At 48.3% G+C, this 20,000-nt stretch overlaps 1 protein-coding gene across 1 annotated transcript in view; it reads left to right on the forward strand.

Annotated features, from left to right (window-relative positions):
• Window positions 1-20,000, forward strand: part of LOC112238339 (collagen alpha-1(II) chain-like) — a 108,904-nt gene that overhangs the window by 13,114 nt on the left and 75,790 nt on the right. The window contains 3 exon segments of the mRNA XM_042329976.1: window positions 6,754-6,855; window positions 12,182-12,259; window positions 15,748-15,792. Coding sequence (XP_042185910.1) covers window positions 6,754-6,855; window positions 12,182-12,259; window positions 15,748-15,792 — 225 coding nt within the window.

Below are 20,000 nucleotides of genomic sequence, written 5' to 3' on the forward strand. Positions count from 1 at the left end.
AAGAGGAGGAAGGGTATCCTATTGGTTAAGAGGAGGCAGTGTATCCTATTGGTTAAGAGGTGGCAGGGTAGACAAGTGGTTAAGAGGAGGCAGGGTATCCTAGTGGTTAAGGGGTGGCAGGGTATCCTAGTGGTTAAGAGGTGGCAGGGTATCCTAGTGGTTAAGAGGAGGCAGGGTAGACTAGTGGTTAAGAGGAGGCAGGGTAGACTAGTGGTTAAGGGGTGGCAGGGTATCCTAGTGGTTAAGAGGAGGCAGGGTAGACTATTGGTTAAGAGGAGGCAGGGTAGACTAGTGGTTAAGGGGTGGCAGGGTATCCTAGTGGTTAAGAGGAGGCAGGGTATCCTATTGGTTAAGAGGTGGCAGGGTATCCTAGTGGTTAAGAGGAGGAAGGGTATCCTATTGGTTAAGAGGAGGCAGTGTATCCTATTGGTTAAGAGGTGGCAGGGTAGACAAGTGGTTAAGAGGAGGCAGGGTATCCTAGTGGTTAAGGGGTGGCAGGGTATCCTAGTGGTTAAGAGGTGGCAGGGTATCCTAGTGGTTAAGAGGAGGCAGGGTATCCTATTGGTTAAGAGGAGGCAGGGTAGACTAGTGGTTAAGGGGTGGCAGGGTATCCTAGTGGTTAAGAGGAGGCAGGGTAGACTATTGGTTAAGAGGAGGCAGGGTAGACTAGTGGTTAAGGGGTGGCAGGGTATCCTATTGGTTAAGAGGAGGCAGGGTAGACTAGTGGTTAAGGGGTGGCAGGGTAGGCTAGTGGTTAAGAGGAGGCAGGGTATCCTAGTGGTTAAGAGGAGGCAGGGTATCCTATTGGTTAAGAGGTGGCAGGGTATCCTAGTGGTTAAGAGGAGGAAGGGTATCCTATTGGTTAAGAGGAGGCAGTGTATCCTATTGGTTAAGAGGTGGCAGGGTAGACAAGTGGTTAAGAGGAGGCAGGGTATCCTAGTGGTTAAGGGGTGGCAGGGTATCCTAGTGGTTAAGAGGTGGCAGGGTATCCTAGTGGTTAAGAGGAGGCAGGGTAGACTAGTGGTTAAGAGGAGGCAGGGTAGACTAGTGGTTAAGGGGTGGCAGGGTATCCTAGTGGTTAAGAGGAGGCAGGGTAGACTATTGGTTAAGAGGAGGCAGGGTAGACTAGTGGTTAAGGGGTGGCAGGGTATCCTAGTGGTTAAGAGGAGGCAGGGTATCCTATTGGTTAAGAGGTGGCAGGGTATCCTAGTGGTTAAGAGGAGGAAGGGTATCCTATTGGTTAAGAGGAGGCAGTGTATCCTATTGGTTAAGAGGTGGCAGGGTAGACAAGTGGTTAAGAGGAGGCAGGGTATCCTAGTGGTTAAGGGGTGGCAGGGTATCCTAGTGGTTAAGAGGTGGCAGGGTATCCTAGTGGTTAAGAGGAGGCAGGGTATCCTATTGGTTAAGAGGAGGCAGGGTAGACTAGTGGTTAAGGGGTGGCAGGGTATCCTAGTGGTTAAGAGGAGGCAGGGTAGACTATTGGTTAAGAGGAGGCAGGGTAGACTAGTGGTTAAGGGGTGGCAGGGTATCCTATTGGTTAAGAGGAGGCAGGGTAGACTAGTGGTTAAGGGGTGGCAGGGTAGGCTAGTGGTTAAGAGGAGGCAGGGTATCCTAGTGGTTAAGGGGTGGCAGGGTATCCTAGTGGTTAAGGGGTGGAAGGGTATCCTAGTGGTTAAGAGGTGGCAGGGTATCCTAGTGGTTAAGAGGTGGCAGGGTATTCGATTGGTTAAGAGGAGGCAGGGTAGACTAGTGGTTAAGAGGAGGCAGGGTATCCTAGTGATTAGTGTGTTGGGCCAGTAACCAAAAGGTGGCTAGTTGAAATCCCTGAGCTGACTAGGTGTAAACATCTGATGATGTACCCTTGAGCATGGCTCTTAAACCGTAATTGCTCCTGTAAGTTGCAATGTTGTAAGAGTGTATGTGCTAAATGTACAAGTAAAATGTCTGCCACATTGGAGGTTGTTTCTTTAGGTTGTAATTTAATAGTAGTAGGGGAGGGAGGAACAGTAGGCTGTTAACAGTAGGGGAGGGAGGAACAGTAGGCTGTTAACAGTAGGGGAGGGAGGAACAGTAGGCTGTTAACAGTAGGGGAGGGAGGAACAGTAGGCTGTTAACAGTAGGGGAGGGAGGAACAGTAGGCTGTTAACAGTAGGGGAGGGAGGAACAGTAGGCTGTTAACAGTAGGGGAGGGAGGAACAGTAGGCTGTTAACAGTAGGGGAGGGAGGAACAGTAGGTTGTTAATAGTAGTTTCAATGAGACATGTTCCTTTTGGCCCCAGCCTACTCTATGGTTCTGTGTCGTTGTCTGTTTATGTATAATGATTTTAGAGGTAGGTTGGTAGGTAGGTAGGCAGGCAGGTAGGGTAGGGAGGGTAGGCAGGCAACGTAGGGTGGGAGGAACAGGGTGGTTGGTAGGGTGGGTGGGTAGGCAGGGGGAGGGAGGCAGGCAGGCAGGCAGGGTGGGTGGGTTGTTAGGCAGGACATGTGGCAGTAGGTTCTGGTCGGTCTGTTTATGTATGTGGGTGGGTAGGCAGGCAGGCAGGCAGGTGGTGGCAGGCAGGCAGGCAGGGTGGATGGCAGGCAGGCAGGCAGGCAGGCAGGCAGGCAGGTGGCAGGCAGGCAGGCAGGCAGGTGGCAGGGTGGCAGGCAGGCAGGCAGGCAGGCAGGCAGGCAGGCAGGTGGCAGGCAGGCAGGCAGGTGGGGCAGGCAGGCAGGCAGGCAGGCAGGCAGGCAGGCAGGTGGGCAGTTGGTGGGCAGGCAGGTAGCAGGCAGGCAGGCAGGCAGGCACAGGCAGGGGTGGGCACAGGCAGGCAGGCAGGTTGGCAGGTTGGTAGGCAGGCAGGTGGCAGGCAGGGTATGTAGATGGGGCAGGCAGGCAGGCAGGCAGGCAGGGTGGCAGGGTGGCAGGGTGGGTAGGTGGCAGGTGGCAGGCAGGCAGGCAGGCAGGCAGGCAGGTAGGCAGGCAGGCAGGCAGGCAGGCAGGTAGGTAGGTAGGTAGGTGAATACATTTCCCCCAGTCTGCCTACACTCATTTCATTGAGTATTTGAGTTCTCTTAGAGGTTCTTTGTTTTGTTGTGACTGCATGGGAAACAGACCTGTGGTGTGTTGGCTGAAGCACACTGAAGACGGCCACAGAGATCCTATCAACCTCTAATACGTCACGCTATGGTGAAGGCCAACTGTCACTCACACAGTGACAGACTAGTCTCTTTCTCAGTTGGCTAAGACGGTTGGCTTTTATGGGACACGTCTTGTTGTGCTGAGGCTTCTGAGTTTGATCCCCGCTCGGGGCAGAATAGATCGCCGTGTGTTAAAATGACTCCACGACCCAGATAGTTTTTTTGGTCATGTATTGTTATGAGTTGTTTATTGAAAGCGAGGCCATACTGAGTCTTTGCCTTAGGACAGTAAGGCTTTATCTTACATAAGTCTGGTCGACTTTACGTGACAGGGACAATACAAATTGATCACCTTGGTTGTCTCCCAAATGACACCCTATTCCCATATAGTGCACTACCCCTATGGGCCCTGGTCTAAAGTAGTGCACTACCCCTATGGGCCCTGGTCTAAAGTAGTGCACAACCCCTATGGGCCCTGGTCAAAAGTAGTGCTCTACCCCTTATGGGCCCTGGTCTAAAGTAGTGCACAACCCCTATGGGCCCTGGTCTGGTCTAAAGTAGTGCACTACCCCTATGGGCCCTGGTCTAAAGTAGTGCACAACCCCTATGGGCCCTGGTCAAAAGTAGTGCTCTACCCCTTATGGGCCCTGGTCTAAAGTAGTGCACAACCCCTATGGGCCCTGGTCTGGTCTAAAGTAGTGCACTACCCCTATGGGCCCTGGTCAAAAGTAGTGCTCTACCCCTTATGGGCCCTGGTCAAAAGTAGTGCTCTACCCCTATGGGCCCTGGTCTAAAGTAGTGCACAACCCCTATGGGCCCTGGTCTAAAGTAGTGCACTACCCCTATGGGCCCTGGTCAAAAGTAGTGCACTACCCCTATGGGCCCTGGTCAAAAGTAGTGCACTACCCCTATGGGCCCTGGTCTAAAGTAGTGCACAACCCCTATGGGCCCTGGTCTAAAGTAGTGCACAACCCCTATGGGCCCTGGTCTAAAGTAGTGCACAACCCCTATGGGCCCTGGTCTAAAGTAGTGCCCAACCCCTATGGGCCCTGGTCTAAAGTAGTGCACTACCCCTATGGGCCCTGGTCAAAAGTAGTGCACAACCCCTATGGGCCCTGGTCTAAAGTAGTGCACAACCCCTATGGGCCCTGGTCTAAAGTAGTGCACTACCCCTATGGGCCCTGGTCAAAAGTAGTGCTCTACCCCTATGGGCCCCAGTCTAAAGTAGTGCACTACCCCTATGGGCCCTGGTCAAAAGTAGTGCACTACCCCTATGGGCCCTGGTCTAAAGTAGTGCACAACCCCTATGGGCCCTGGTCTAAAGTAGTGCACAACCCCTATGGGCCCTGGTCTAAAGTAGTGCACTACCCCTATGGGCCCTGGTCAAAAGTAGTGCACTACCCCTATGGGCCCTGGTCAAAAGTAGTGCTCTACCCCTATGGGCCCTGGTCAAAAGTAGTGCACTAAATAGGGAAGAGGGTGACAATTGCGATGCGTACCATCTGTGATTCTGTCAGGTTTAGCAAACAGACTCAGTCCCAGACAGGTGCACCGATAAAGCTTAGCAAGTACCAGATGTGCCCCCCCCCCCTCCCCATCCCTCCTTTGAAAGTACCCCTCCAAATAACATGTACTATCCCCCCCTAAATGTCTCTGTGCAGCCCTCCTCTGTTCCTTCTGCAGCCTCTGGGCAGGCCAGGTCCCATAGGGATCAACAGTAGTGCACTAGAGTACATTGTGACCAGGTCCCATAGAGATCAACAGTAGTGCACTATATAGGGAATATGATGCCTTTTGGGATGCATCCCTATGAGTCTTTGGCCTGGGAAGGAAGGTGTTTATGGTTGGGAATACGTCCTATATCACACCCTGGTGTTTATGATGGATTCCCACCATTCTTTACCTCAGCAGAGGTCAACAGAGGTCATGGACTTGGCTCTCAGGTGACACATAGTTGGCTAGTGATGGCAACATGTTAAATATTGCAATAGATTGTGCTTAGGTCTAGTCCATACTAGTGAATGTTTGGATCAACTTTGAGGATTGTTTTTATTTATTTTTTATTTATTTTTTATCAGTTATTGGTTTAATTCACATTTTCAGTCCACAATTTGCTTTCCAGTTTATTAATTTATTGATCATTATTTTTTTTACAGAAACATTTTACAACTGTTAAATCTTTGTTTGCACCAAAAAAATGAAAAGGGAATGAGTGTAGTGGTGAACACATTCCTTCCTGCATCATTTGTCAGGACCATAGACTGTGGTGGGCTGGTTTCTCTGGACCATAGACTGTGGTGGGCTGGTTTCCCTGGACGTGTGTTTTAAGCACTTTTCACCACCAACTCCTTCTTCTGGTTGTTGAATGAGCTGCATCTCCACAACACCTATTATTGGGAGTAGGATTGCAGTGATTTAAGTAACATACAGTTTTATATTGTACTATTGAGGTGTATCAGAACAGTGTGTACCATGAGATAAGAATCACACATTTTGTACTGTCTGTTTTTCACAAAGTGACTCAGAGAAAATGGCGGATTGTCATCATCAGTAAACTGAGGGGAATATTTGCCAATCCTTCATGTAGTTGTCAGGAAGTGTTTGGAAGGATTCAGTTTGGTTTTAAGTCTGCCTGGCCAGGTTAGAATGATTTATCATAGGTATTACTAGAGTTCACAATTCATCTGGAAATAGATACTGCCTTGGATGAAAAGATTTCTGGACTTTCTAAAAATGTTTTACTGTGAAAGGTTTTATTTGTTTTTATGAATGACGAGATACTTTTCGTTGTTGTTGCCAAATCAGAAATGTTTGGGAATCAGATGTCAATCTGTGAATCAGATGTCAAGTGAATCTGATCCACTGAATCAGATGTCAAGTGAATCTGAGCCACTGAATCAGATGTCAAGTGAATCTGAGCCACTGAATCAGATGTCAGATGTCACTGAATCAGATGAATCTGATCCACTGAATCAAACATTTTCTGAATCTGATCCTAATCAAACATTTTCTGTTTTTTTTTAAACATAATATATATATACATATTATAAATGCTGGAAAGAATTGAGTTCATGTCCAATTTCCTCTGGGGATTTTAGCTTTAGTTGACGGCCTGTGAATGCCAGTTGAAGAGTAGCATTACTATTGCACCTGTATATCTGGAATGTAGTCATTTTGGAAAAACAAAATGGCACCTATCTATATGAGAGAGAGAGAGAGAGAGAGAGAGAGAGAGAGAGAGACATTTTCATCTGAAGTATAGACCTTACATCATATTTTGTGACTGTTATTTTTCATCTAAATTTTCTTAGATTTGATCTGCCTTTCTCTTTCACCTACTGGTGGACATGGCTGATCTGAAGGTTGAGGAGATAAAGTTTAAAGTTCAAAAGCTTTATTGTCCATTTAGTGATACATTCATGGATATATATATATATATATAATAGTTTTCTGTTTAGATGGAAGATACTGTATGATATGTTGTTTCAGGCTATTTCTACTGTTGTTGTGACTTCAGGCCTTTATTGGTCTTAACTCCTACTTCCTGAAAGGGAAGCTCTTATTCATGCAGATACTTACTGCTGTGATTTTGGTGATATAGAGAAGATATGAACTGCCCTATTCCTCTCTCAGGGCAGCCCCGGGCCCCGTGGCAGAGATGGTGAGCCTGGTACCCCCGGTAACCCCGGCCCCCCCGGACCTCCAGGACCTAATGGACCCCCTGGCCTTGGAGGAGTAAGTATCTCTGCAGAAAAAATTATTATAATAATCTTTGAAATTGCTGTTTGTGGAGTTTGTGTAAAAAGCAGAAGCACATGCTTCAGCAGGTAGGCTGTATCTGTTAACAGTAGGGGAGGGAGGAACAGTAGGCTGTTAACTGTAGGGGAGGGAGGAACAGTAGGTTGTATCTGTTAACAGTAGGGGAGGGAGGAACAGTAGGTTGTATCTGTTAACAGTAGGGGAGGGAGGAACAGTAGGCTGTTAACAGTAGGGGAGGGAGGAACAGTAGGCTGTTAACAGTAGGGGAGGGAGGAACAGTAGGCTGTTAACAGTAGGGGAGGGAGGAACAGTAGGTTGTTAACAGTAGGGGAGGGAGGAACAGTAGGCTGTTAACAGTAGGGGAGGGAGGAACAGTAGGCTGTTAACAGTAGGGGAGGGAGGAACAGTAGGCTGTTAACAGTTAACAGTAGGGAGGGAGGAACAGTAGGCTGTTAACAGTAGGGGAGGGAGGAACAGTAGGCTGTTAACAGTAGGGGAGGGAGGAACAGTAGGCTGTTAACAGTAGGGGGGAGGGAGGAACAGTAGGTTGTTAACAGTAGGGGAGGGAGAAACAGTAGGATGTTAACAGTAGGGGAGGGAGGAACAGTAGGCTGTTAACAGTAGGGGAGGGAGGAACAGTAGGCTGTTAACAGTAGGGGAGGGAGGAACAGTAGGCTGTTAACAGTAGGGGAGGGAGGAACAGTAGGCTGTTAACAGTAGGGGAGGGAGGAACAGTAGGCTGTTAACAGTAGGGGAGGGAGGAACAGTAGGCTGTTAACAGTAGGGGAGAGGAACAGTAGGCTGTTAACAGTAGGGGAGGGAGGAACAGTAGGTTGTTAACAGTAAAGACTGAAGGGTTGATAGGTGGAAAAGGGAAGGGGAGGGAAGGGAGGGAGGAACAGTAGGCTGTTAACAGTAAAGACTGAAGGATTGATAGGTGGAAAAGGGAAGGAGAGGGAAGGGAGGGAGGAACAGTAGGCTGTTAACAGTAGGGGAGGGAGGAACAGTAGGCTGTTAACAGTAGGGGAGGGAGGAACAGTAGGCTGTTAACAGTAGGGGAGGGAGGAACAGTAGGCTGTTAACAGTAGGGGAGGGAGGAACAGTAGGCTGTTAACAGTAGGGGAGGGAGGAACAGTAGGCTGTTAACAGTAGGTGAGGGAGGAACAGTAGGTTGTTAACAGTAGGGGAGGGAGAAACAGTAGGATGTTAACAGTAGGGGAGGGAGGAACAGTAGGCTGTTAACAGTAGGGGAGGGAGGAACAGTAGGCTGTTAACAGTAGGGGAGGGAGGAACAGTAGGCTGTTAACAGTAGGGGAGGGAGGAACAGTAGGCTGTTAACAGTAGGGGAGGGAGGAACAGTAGGCTGTTAACAGTAGGGGAGGGAGGAACAGTAGGCTGTTAACAGTAGGTGAGGGAGGAACAGTAGGTTGTTAACAGTAGGGGAGGGAGGAACAGTAGGCTGTTAACAGTAGGGGAGGGAGGAACAGTAGGCTGTATCTGTTAACAGTAGGGGAGGGAGGAACAGTAGGTTGTATCTGTTAACAGTAGGGGAGGGAGGAACAGTAGGATGTTAACAGTAGGGGAGGGAGGAACAGTAGGCTGTTAACAGTAGGGGAGGGAGGAACAGTAGGCTGTTAACAGTAGGGGAGGGAGGAACAGTAGGTTGTTAACAGTAGGGGAGGGAGGAACAATAGGTTGTATCTGTTAACAGTAGGGGAGGGAGGAACAGTAGGTTGTATCTGTTAACAGTAGGGGAGGGAGGAACAGTAGGTTGTATCTGTTAACAGTAGGGGAGGGAGGAACAGTAGCCTGTTAACAGTAGGGGAGGGAGGAACAGTAGGCTGTTAACAGTAGGGGAGGGAGGAACAGTAGGTTGTATCTGTTAACAGTAGGGGAGGGAGGAACAGTAGGCTGTTAACAGTAGGGGAGGGAGGAACAGTAGGCTGTTAACAGTAGGGGAGGGAGGAACAGTAGGCTGTTAACAGTAGGGGAGGGAGGAACAGTAGGTTGTATCTGTTAACAGTAGGGGAGGGAGGAACAGTAGGTTGTATCTGTTAACAGTAGGGGAGGGAGGAACAGTAGGTTGTATCTGTTAACAGTAGGGGAGGGAGGAACAGTAGCCTGTTAACAGTAGGGGAGGGAGGAACAGTAGGTTGTATCTGTTAACAGTAGGGGAGGGAGGAACAGTAGGTTGTATCTGTTAACAGTAGGGGAGGGAGGAACAGTAGGTTGTATCTGTTAACAGTAGGGGAGGGAGGAACAGTAGGCTGTTAACAGTAGGGGAGGGAGGAACAGTAGGCTGTTAACAGTAGGGGAGGGAGGAACAGTAGGCTGTTAACAGTAGGGGAGGGAGGAACAGTAGGCTGTTAACAGTAGGGGAGGGAGGAACAGTAGGCTGTTAACAGTAGGGGAGGGAGGAACAGTAGGCTGGCTGTTAACAGTAGGGGAGGGAGGAACAGTAGGCTGTTAACAGTAGGGGAGGGAGGAACAGTGGGTTGTATCTGTTAACAGTAGGGGAGGGAGGAACAGTAGGCTGTTAACAGTAGGGGAGGGAGGAACAGTAGGCTGTATCTGTTAACAGTAGGGGAGGGAGGAACAGTAGGCTGTTAACAGTAGGGGAGGGAGGAACAGTAGGCTGTTAACAGTAGGGGAGGGAGGAACAGTAGGCTGTTAACAGTAGGGGAGGGAGGAACAGTAGGCTGTTAACAGTAGGGGAGGGAACAGGAACAGTAGGCTGTTAACAGTAGGGGAGGGAGGAACAGTAGGCTGTTTAACAGTAGGGGAGGGAGGAACAGTAGGCTGTATCTGTTAACAGTAGGGGAGGGAGGAACAGTAGGCTGTTAACAGTAGGGGAGGGAGGAACAGTAGGCTGTTAACAGTAGGGGAGGGAGGAACAGTAGGCTGTTAACAGTAGGGGAGGGAGGAACAGTAGGCTGTTAACAGTAAAGACTGAAGGGTTGATAGGTGGAAAATGGAAGGGAGGAGGGAAGGGAGGGAGGAACAGTAGGCTGTTAACAGTAAAGACTGAATGGTTGATAGGTGGAAAATGGAAGGGGAGGGAAGGGAGGGAGGAACAGTAGGCTGTTAACAGTAAAGACTGAAGGGTTGATAGGTGGAAAAGGGAAGGGGAGGGAAGGGAGGGAGGAACAGTAGGCTGTTAACAGTAAAGACTGAAGGGTTGATAGGTGGAAAATGGAAGGGGAGGGAAGGGAAGGGAGGAAACAGTAGGCTGTTAACAGTAAAGACTGAAGGGTTGATAGGTGGAAAAGGGAAGGGGAGGGAAGGGAGGGAGGAACAGTAGGCTGTTAACAGTAAAGACTGAAGGGTTGATAGGTGGAAAAGGGAAGGGGAGGGAAGGGAGGGAGGAACAGTAGGCTGTTAACAGTAAAGACTGAAGGGTTGATAGGTGGAAAAGGGAAGGGGAGGGAAGGGAGGGAGGAACAGTAGGCTGTTAACAGTAAAGACTGAAGGGTTGATATGAAGGGTTGATAGGTGGAAAAGGGAAGGGGAGGGAAGGGAGGGGGGAGGGAAGGGAGGGAAGGGAAGGGAAGGGAAGGGAAGGGGAGGGAAGGGAAGGGGAGGGGAGGGAAGGGAGGGGAAGGGAAGGGAAGGGAAGGGAAGGGAAGGGGAGGGAAGGGAGGGGAAGGGAAGGGAAGGGAAGGGAAGGGAAGGGGGAAGGGAAGGGAAGGGAAGGGAAGGGAAGGGAAGGAAGGGAAGGGAAGGGAAGGGAAGGGAAGGGAAGGGAAGGGAAGGGAAGGGAAGGGAAGGGAAGGGAAGGGAAGGGAAGGGAAGGGAAGGGAAGGGAAGGGAAGGGGAAGGGAAGGGAAGGGGAGGGGAGGGGAAGGGAAGGGAAGGAAGGGGGGAAGGGAAGGGAAGGGGAAGGGAAGAAGAGGGAAGGGAAGAGAGGGGAAGGGAAGGGGAGGGAAGGGAAGGGAAGGGAAGGGCGGGAAGGGAGGGGAAGGGAAGGGGATGGGAAGGGAGGGGAAGTGAAGGGGAGGGGGAAGGAAGGGAAGGGAAGGGAAGGGAAGGGAAGGGAGGGGAAGGGAAGGGAAGGGAAGGGAAGGGAAGGGAAGGGAAGGGAAGGGAAGGGAAGGGAAGGGAAGGGAAGGGAAGGAAGGGAAGGGAAGGGAAGGGAAGGGAAGGGAAGGGAAGGGAAGGGGAAGGGAGAGGGAAGGAAGGGGAGGGAAGGGAAGGGAAGGGAAGGGAAGGGAAGGGAAGGGAAGGGAAGGGAAGGGAAGGGAAGGGAAGGGAAGGGAAGGGAAGGGAAGGGAAGGGAAGGGAAGGGAAGGGGGAAGGGAGGGGAAGGGAGGGGAAGGGAAGGGGAGGGAAGGGGAGGGAAGGGAGGGGAAGGGGAGGGAAGGGAGGGGAAGGGAAGGGGAGGGGAGGGAAGGGAGGGGAAGGGAAGGGAAGGGAAGGGAAGGGAAGGGAAGGGAAGGGAAGGGAGGGGAGGGGAAGGGAAGGGAAGGGAAGGGAAGGGAAGGGAAGGGAAGGGAAGGGAAGGGAAGGGAAGGGAAGGGAAGGGAAGGGAAGGGAAGGGAAGGGAAGGGAAGGGAAGGGAAGGAAGGAGAGACGGGAGGAAGGAAGGAAGGAAGGAAGGAAGGAAGGAAGGAAGGAAGGAAGGAAGGAAGGAAGGAAGGAAGGAAGGAGCGACAGAGGGAAGTAGAGAGAAAGGAGGTAGCATGATAGGGAGGGGAGGGGAGAAGAGGGGAGATTAGAGGAGGGGAGATTAGAGGAGGGTAGAAGAGGGGAGAGGAGGGAAGGGGAGAAGAGGGGAGAGGAGAGGAGGGGAGAAGAGGGAAGGGGAGCAGAGGGGAGAGGAGGGGGAGAGGAGGGGAGAGGAGGGGAGAAGAGGGGAGAAGAGGGGAGAGGAGGGGAGAAGAGGGAGGAGAGAATAGGTAAGGGGCTCCTTTGTGAAATAGAAAGAGATTAAAATAGTTATCCTACCCCCTCCCTGTGTACTCTGTTGTTGATCTGATAACCATCCCCTTCACTATCTACTGTTCTCTCACAGACAGAGACAAAACACACACACACACCCACACACACACACACACACACACACACACACACACACACACACACACACCCCACACACACACACACACCCCCCCCACACACACACACACACACACACACACACACACACACACACACACGGATCCTGTTAAGACGTGCTGTGCTGTCTGAGAGTAGACTTCCAAGACAGAAATATGCCTACTATTGAGATGAGTGTGTGTGGTATTTTATTTTGGGGGGGGATCATATAACAGTGTCTTATGGATGACATTTTGTCCTCCCACAGAACTTTGCTGCTCAGATGGCGGGAGGATTCGACGAGAAGGCTGGCGGAGCACAGATGGGCGTGATGCAAGGACCAATGGTGAGAGAGCTCATGAGATACATCGTTAGATCCCTGGCGACATTAGAACAGTTCTCTCTTATCAGCTTCAGAGTAGTATCGTTTCGCGATTTGCAAGAATGCGTTGTCTGGTCTGATCTGACTAGTGGCTACGTGAGACCAGCTTCAGTGAATAGGCCTCAGCGTGACTCAACACTGCCCTCTGAGGTATGGGGGAGAAACTACACATCCTCCTGGCCCCCTGCTACAGGAAATATACCCCATACCTAGGTTTGGTTTGGGAAAACAGACGTTTTATTTTGCAAGTCGACTGAAAACTCCATCACATTTCTGTACAGCACTTTGAGATATCAGCTGATGTACGAAGGGCTATATAAATACATTTGATTTTTTTTTTGTCATGCAGCCTCTAAGCCAAAGTGAAATGAAGAGCACACTTACTGGGAGCTATTTTGGTTTGGAAACCCACAGAGCAGTGTTCGGCTTGCTGCTTCCACAGCGAGCATTTGGCTGGCTGGCTGGCTGACTGGTGGAGCTGAAGACTGAAACCCAGCTGGTGGTCGCCACAGTGGATTGTACCCCATTTGAGACCTGCGGAGAGGCGACACGCAGAGCAATGTGCCTGAGACAGACTCTGTGGCTTTGAGGCTTTGGTACCAGACCCCAAAGAGAAGCCTGTCTGTCTCCTTCATTCCTCCCCCTACCCTCAATAACCCGGGCCCTGTCTGGCTCTGACTGAAACCCAGCAAGTTTAGCTTGACGGCATCTGGCCAGAGGAGGAAAGGACTAAAAAAGACTGGGCTGCTCTGATGTCCCAAGCACAGTCCAGGAGTCAACTCCCTACATCTCTAGCTACAGCCCCTGGTCCCTTCACTGAGAGTCAACAGCTACAGCCCCTGGTCCCTTCACTGAGAGTCAACCCCTACATCTCTAGCTACACCCCTGGTCCCTTCACTGAGAGTCAACCCCCTACGTCTCTACCTACACCCCCTGGTCCCTTCACTGAGAGTCATCCCCCTACGTCTCTACCTACACCCCTGGTCCCTTCACTGAGAGTCATCCCCCTACGTCTCTACCTACACCCCCTGGTCCCTTCACTCAGAGTCAACCCCCTACATCTCTAGATACACCCCTGGTCCCTTCACTGAGAGTCAACCCCTACATCTCTACCTACACCCCCTGGTCCCTTCACTGAGAGTCAACCCCTACATTTCTACCTACACCCCTGATCCCTTCACTGAGAGTCAACCCCGTACGTCTCTACCTACACCCCATGGTCCCTAACACAGTCCCTTCACTGAGAGTCAACTCCCTACATTTCTACCTATGCCCCCTGGTCCCTTCACTGAGAGTCAACCCCCTACGTCTCTACCTACACCCCTGGTCCCTTCACTGAGAGTCAACCCCTACATCTCTAGCTACAGCCACTGGTCCTTTCACTGAGAGTCATCCCCCTACGTCTCTACCTACACCCCTGGTCCCTTCACTGAGAGTCAACCCCCACGTCTCTACCTACACCCCTGGTCCCTTCACTGAGAGTCAACCCCTACATCTCTACCTTCACCCCTGGTCCCTTCACTGAGAGTCAGCCCCCTATTTCTCTATCTACACCCGCTGGTCCCTTCACTGAGAGTCAACCCCAAACGTCTCTACCTACAGCCCCTGGTCCCTAACACAGTGCCTTCACTGAGAGGCGGTGTACCACAAGACCCAAATACACACCACCTCTTAAACATACATAGACAGACCCCAAACACACACACACAAACACAGACTCCAAACACACAGAAACACACTCCGCCTACGAATGGACATAGAGCTCCATTGACAGGCCCCTGGCCCGTTGCGGCGTGCGTTTGTCCGTCGCTCGCCTCGCTGAAAAGATACATCTAATTCTCATCAGAGGAGCTCTGTGCTGCCTCGGGGATGTTTGCTTTGGCTGGTACCCTGCATTTCTCTACGATAATCAGTCTATGCACCAACACTATGAATCGTGTGTTATAAAGACCATTAAAGGCTATAGATACACAGAGGGTAGTCCACGTTTCATGAGTGGAGGAGTGGAAATCTTTTTTTTATTATTTTTTTTTATTTTTTATTTTAAGTCTTCGTTTTCTTAGCTTTCTTAGTTTAGGCTGCGACTGAAGTGGCAGCCTACTTCATCTATAGTACACTGCTTTTGGCCAGGGCCCATAGACCTCTGTTCTAAAGTAGTACACTATGCAGGGAATGACTGTAGGGTGTGACTTCCGACCCAAGCTCTTGACTTCTCATTAAACTCCAGGTTAGGTCATCTTCTCCTCTTTGTCCATGTTAAAGATTTTCTCTGCGTGACAGATTTGACTCATTACCTGAATAGAGAGTAAAACGTCTCTCTCTCTCCCTCTCGTCTCTGATCAATGTGTAATGATGCACGGCGAGGTTGAGCTGAGAAGACTATTACTCCTTCCTGACTGTTGACATGTCTGTTGTCAAAAGTCTTTGTTATTAACCAAAGGAGATTAACAACGAGATCAGTGAGCAGAGCAAGGATTTGACCCACTGCTTTTAAGATCTTATTAATAAAAATATATAAAAAAGTTGGTAACATTTCATAATAACTTTCATGAATATGCCTTTAAAAATTCTTAATAAATCCATTCTCAATGTTTATTCATAAAAGTTATTTGAGGTGTTAGTGTTTGTACAGTATGTCTGTCAAACAGACTTGTTGGAGTTAGCGATGCTCATTCTAGCAGATGTTATATGTTTCTCTTTTGCTCCAAAACAACCCACAGCTATTGCTTTTCCTCTAGATTCATGCTAAAGTGCAAACAAATAGTTAGACAGAAATCACGTAGAGTACAACACTTTTGGCCCTGACCTCTGAACTACAGAAAGAGAGACAGAGTTAGAGTGAGTGAGAAAAACAGAGAGAGAGAGGGGGGGGTGGGAGTGAGAGAAAGAGATAGAGAGAGAGAGAAAGAGATAGAGAGAGAGAGGGAGTGAGTGACGGAGTGAGAGAAAGAGAGAGAGAAAGAGAGAGAGAAAGAGATAGTGAGAGAAAGAGAGAGAAAGAGAGAGAGGGAGTGAGAGAAAGAGAGAGAGGGAGTGAGAGAAAGAGAGAGAGAGAAAAAGAGATAGAGTGCCACTGTGGAATTCCAAAAATGATTTATGGTTCTGACAGGCAGGCAGGAGACAGGCAGCAGGATAGTGAGTTTGTGTTGCTGAGGGGCAAAGAAGAAGAAGTCAAATAATAAGAAGAAGCCAAATAAGAAGAAAGAAGCCAGCGAAGAAGAAGAAGAAGCCAACAATAGGTTTTATAACACAAGAGAAAAGAGAAGTTGAAGTGAAGGTCCACACTTCTTTCTCTTTCCACCCCCAATTCTGAAATATGTTCAACTTAATTATAACAACTAGAAACTAACATATCATTTTTTTTTACCTTGGGTTGTTTGGAGGTTAGTTGAGCTTAAGGTAGTGTGGAAGATCATGTGGCTACTATCTAACGTGTCTTCATCTTCCACCAGGGGCCTATGGGTCCTCGAGGACCACCTGGACCTTCTGGAGCTCCTGTGAGTACCTGCACACACACACACACACACACATACACACGCACGCACGCACACACACACGCACATGCACACACACACACACAGACTCCCGTCAACAAGCCTATAACAGTTGGTACTGTGCACGCTTAGACATATATAAACATGTATATCAGTTCAGCCCAGAGCCATGTGTATCAGTTCAGCCCAGAGCCATGTGTATCATGTATCAGTTCAGCCCAGAGCATGTATATCAGTTCAGCCCAGAGCCATGTATATCAGTTCAGCCCAGAGCCATGTATATCAGTTCAGCCCAGAGCCATGCATATCAGTTCAGCCCAGAGCCATGTATATCAGTTCAGCCCAGAGCCATGTGTATCAGTTCAGCCCAGAGCCATGTATATCAGTTCAGCCCAGAGCCATGTATATCAGTTCAGCCCAGAGACATGTATATCAGTTCAGCCCAGATCCATGTATATCAGTTCAGCCCAGATCCATGTGTATCAGTTCAGCCCAGAGCCATGTATATCAGCTCAGCCCAGAGCCATGTGGATCAGTTCAGCCCAGAGCCATGTATATCAGTTCAGCCCAGAGCCATGTGGATCAGTTCAGCCCAGAGCCATGTGTATCAGTTCAGCCCAGAGCCATGTATATCAGTTCAGCCCAGAGACATGTATATCAGTTCAGCCCAGAGCCATGTGTATCAGTTCAGCCCAGAGCCATGTATATCAGTTCAGCCCAGAGCCATGTATATCAGTTCAGCCCAGAGCCATGTGTATCAGTTCAGCCCAGAGCCATGTATATCAGTTCAGCCCAGAGCCATGTGTATCAGTTCAGCCCAGAGCCATGTGTATCAGTTCAGCCCAGAGCCATGTATATCAGTTCAGCCCAGAGCCATGTATATCAGTTCAGCCCAGAGCCATGTATATCAGTTCAGCCCAGAGCCATGTATATCAGTTCAGCCCAGAGCCATGTGTATCAGTTCAGCCCAGAGCATGTATATCAGTTCAGCCCAGAGCCATGTATATCAGTTCAGCCCAGAGCCATGTGTATCAGTTCAGCCCAGAGCCATGTATATCAGTTCAGCCCAGAGCCATGTATATCAGTTCAGCCCAGAGCCATGTATATCAGTTCAGCCCAGAACCATGCATATCAGTTCAGCTAGAGCCATGTATATCAGCTCAGCCCAGAGCCATGTGGATCAGTTCAGCCCAGAGCCATTCAGTTCAGCCCAGAGCCATGTATAAACATGTATATCATATGCAAAGTCTACTGGTACATTATGATATGACTGTGGTTCTTTACACTAGTTTGTCCCATAGCACTTAGTCAAATAACTTCACAAAGTTTAGTATTGAGTTTAATTATTATTCAGAAGTCTAGTTCTCGTCGTACTGTATGTGTATAGATGAAGGCCTGAATCAAACAGTGAGTGAATACATGTCATGTCTGCACTGAAACAGAGGCATACACCATAAACACAGAATACGTGTTCCCATATACACTAGCTAGGTTACTGTGCCTGTTAGGCCCTTCCCCTCACCCGCCCCCCAGACATAGGTTCAAATAGTATTCAAAATATTTTGCTTTAGTCTTCCTGGAGTGCCAGGATGTGCTCATTTCGGGACTACTCCATTGATTCCATTGCACCAGGGTAGCTCAAGCACAGCTAAAGAATTGGAAATATTGCAAATCCCATTTGAACCCAGGTATGATCCTCAGCCCTCCACCCAAAGCACCCTCAGCTGGTGTCCTCTCCTACCTTTCCTCTAAAGTAATTAAAGTGGCAGGTGTTGCCAGCTAGCCAGAGGACATGTCTGAGCATGTATCTTTGGAGAGCTTTGCATTTTGATCCACACCCTGTAGACCATGTATTAGCTGTATTAGCTGTACTAGCTGTACTAGCTGTATTAGCTGTACTAGCTGTATTAGCTGTACTAGCTGTACTCGCTGTAGACCCTGTATGTGCATTTCGCTACACATTAACATCTGCTAACTATGTGTATGTGACAAATAAAATTTGATTTGATTTAGCTGTATTAGCTGTACTAACTGTACTAGCTGTATTAGCTGTACAAACTGTACTAGCTGTATTAGCTATATTAGCTGTACTAGTTGTAGACCCTGTACTAGCTGCATTAGCTGTACTAGCTGTAGACCCTGTACTAGCTGTATTAGCTGTATTAGCAGTACTAGTTGTGTTAGCTCTATTAGCTGTACTAGCTCTATTAGCTGTCCTAGCTGTAGACCCTGTACTAGCTGTATTAGCTGTACTAGCTGTACTAGCTGTATTAGCTGTATTAGCTGTAGACCCTGTATTAGCTGTATTAGCTGTAGACCCTGTATTAGCTGTACTAGCTGTATTAGCTGTACAGCTGTTTGGGGTTTTAGGCTGGGTTTCTGTACAGCACTTTGAGATATCAGCTGATGTACGAAGGGCTATATAAATACATTTGATTTGATTTGATATTAGCTATACTAGCTGTAGACCCTGTATTAGCTGTATTAGCAGCATTAGCTGTACTAGCTGTATTAGCTGTACTAGCTGTATTAGCTGTACCAGCTGTATTAGCTGTACTAGCTGTACTAGCTATGTTAGCTGTATTAGCTGTACTAGCTGTATTAGCTGTTGTAGCTGTAGACCCTGTATTAGCTGTATTAGCTGTATTAGCTGTACTAGCTGTGTTAGCTGTATTAGCTGTACTAGCTGTATTAGCTGTACTAGCTGTACTAGCTGTAGACCCTGTACTAGCTGTATTAACTGTACTAGCTGTATTTACTAGCTGTATTAGCTATCTGTATGTAGCTGTATTAGCTGTACTATCTGTATTAGCTGTATTAGCTGTACTAGCTGTATTAGCTGTATTAGCTGTACTAGCTGTATTAGCTGTATTAACTGTACAAGCTGTACTATCTGTATTAGCTGTACTAGCTGTAGAGACCCTGTACTAGCTGTATTAGCTGCTGTATTAGCTGTATTAGCTGTATTAGCTGTACTACTATCTGTATTAGCTGTATTAGCTGTACTTAGCTGTACTAGCTGTATTAGCTGTATTAGCTGTACTATCTGTATTAGCTGTATTAGCTGTACTATCTGTACTATCTGTATTAGCTGTATTAGCTGTATTAACTGTACACAAGCTCTACTATCTGTATTAGCTGTATTAGCTGTACCAGCTGTATTAGCTGCACTATCTGTATTAGCTGTACTAGCTGTATTAGCTGTACTAGCTGTACTAGCTGTATTAGCTGTACTAGCTGTACTAGCTGTAGACCCTGTACTAGCTGTATTAACTGTACTAGCTGTATTAACTGTACTAGCTGTATTAGCTGTACTATCTGTATTAGCTGTACTAGCTGTATTAGCTGTACTAGCTGTACTAGCTGTATTAGCTGTACTAGCTGTACTAGCTGTAGACCCTGTACTAGCTGTGTTAGCTGTATTAGCTGTACTAGCTCTACTAGCTGTATTAGCTGTACTAGCTGTAGACCCTGTACTAGCTGTACTAGCTGTACTAGCTGTAGACCCTGTACTAGATGTACTTGCTGTACTAGCTGTATTAGCTGTATTAGCTGTATTAGCTGTTGTAGCTGTAGACCCTGTACTAGCTGCATTAGAAGGTTGTAGCTGTAGACCCTGTACTAGCTGTATTAGCTGTATTATCTGTATTAGCTGTATTAGCTGTACTAGCTGTATTAGCTGTACTATCTGTATTAGCTGTACTATCTGTATTAGCTGTATTAGCTGTACTAGCTGTATTAGCTGTATTAGCTGTACTATCTGTATTAGCTGTACTAGCTGTATTAGCTGTACTAGCTGTATTAGCTGTATTAGCTGTACTAGCTGTATTAGCTGTACTAGCTGTATTAGCTGTATTAGCTGTACTAGCTGTATTAGCTGTTGTAGCTGTAGACCCTGTACTAGCTGCATTAGAAGGTTGTAGCTGTAGACCCTGTACTAGCTGTATTAGCTGTATTAACTGTACTAGCTGTATTAGCTGTACTAGCTGTATTAGCTGTACTATCTGCTGTACTGTACTAGCTGTATTAGCTGTACTAGCCTGTACTAGCTGTCCTAGCTGTAAACCCTGTATTAGCTGTCCTAGCTGTAGACCCTGTACTAGCTGTCCTAGCTGTAGTAGCTGTAGACCCTGTACTAGCTGTAGTAGCTGTAGACCCTGTACTAGCTGTAGTAGCTGTAGACCCTGTACTAGCTGTAGTAGCTGTAGACC

Source organism: Oncorhynchus tshawytscha, linkage group LG02 (assembly GCF_018296145.1).
Source record: "Oncorhynchus tshawytscha isolate Ot180627B linkage group LG02, Otsh_v2.0, whole genome shotgun sequence".
NCBI lineage: Eukaryota > Metazoa > Chordata > Actinopteri > Salmoniformes > Salmonidae > Oncorhynchus > Oncorhynchus tshawytscha.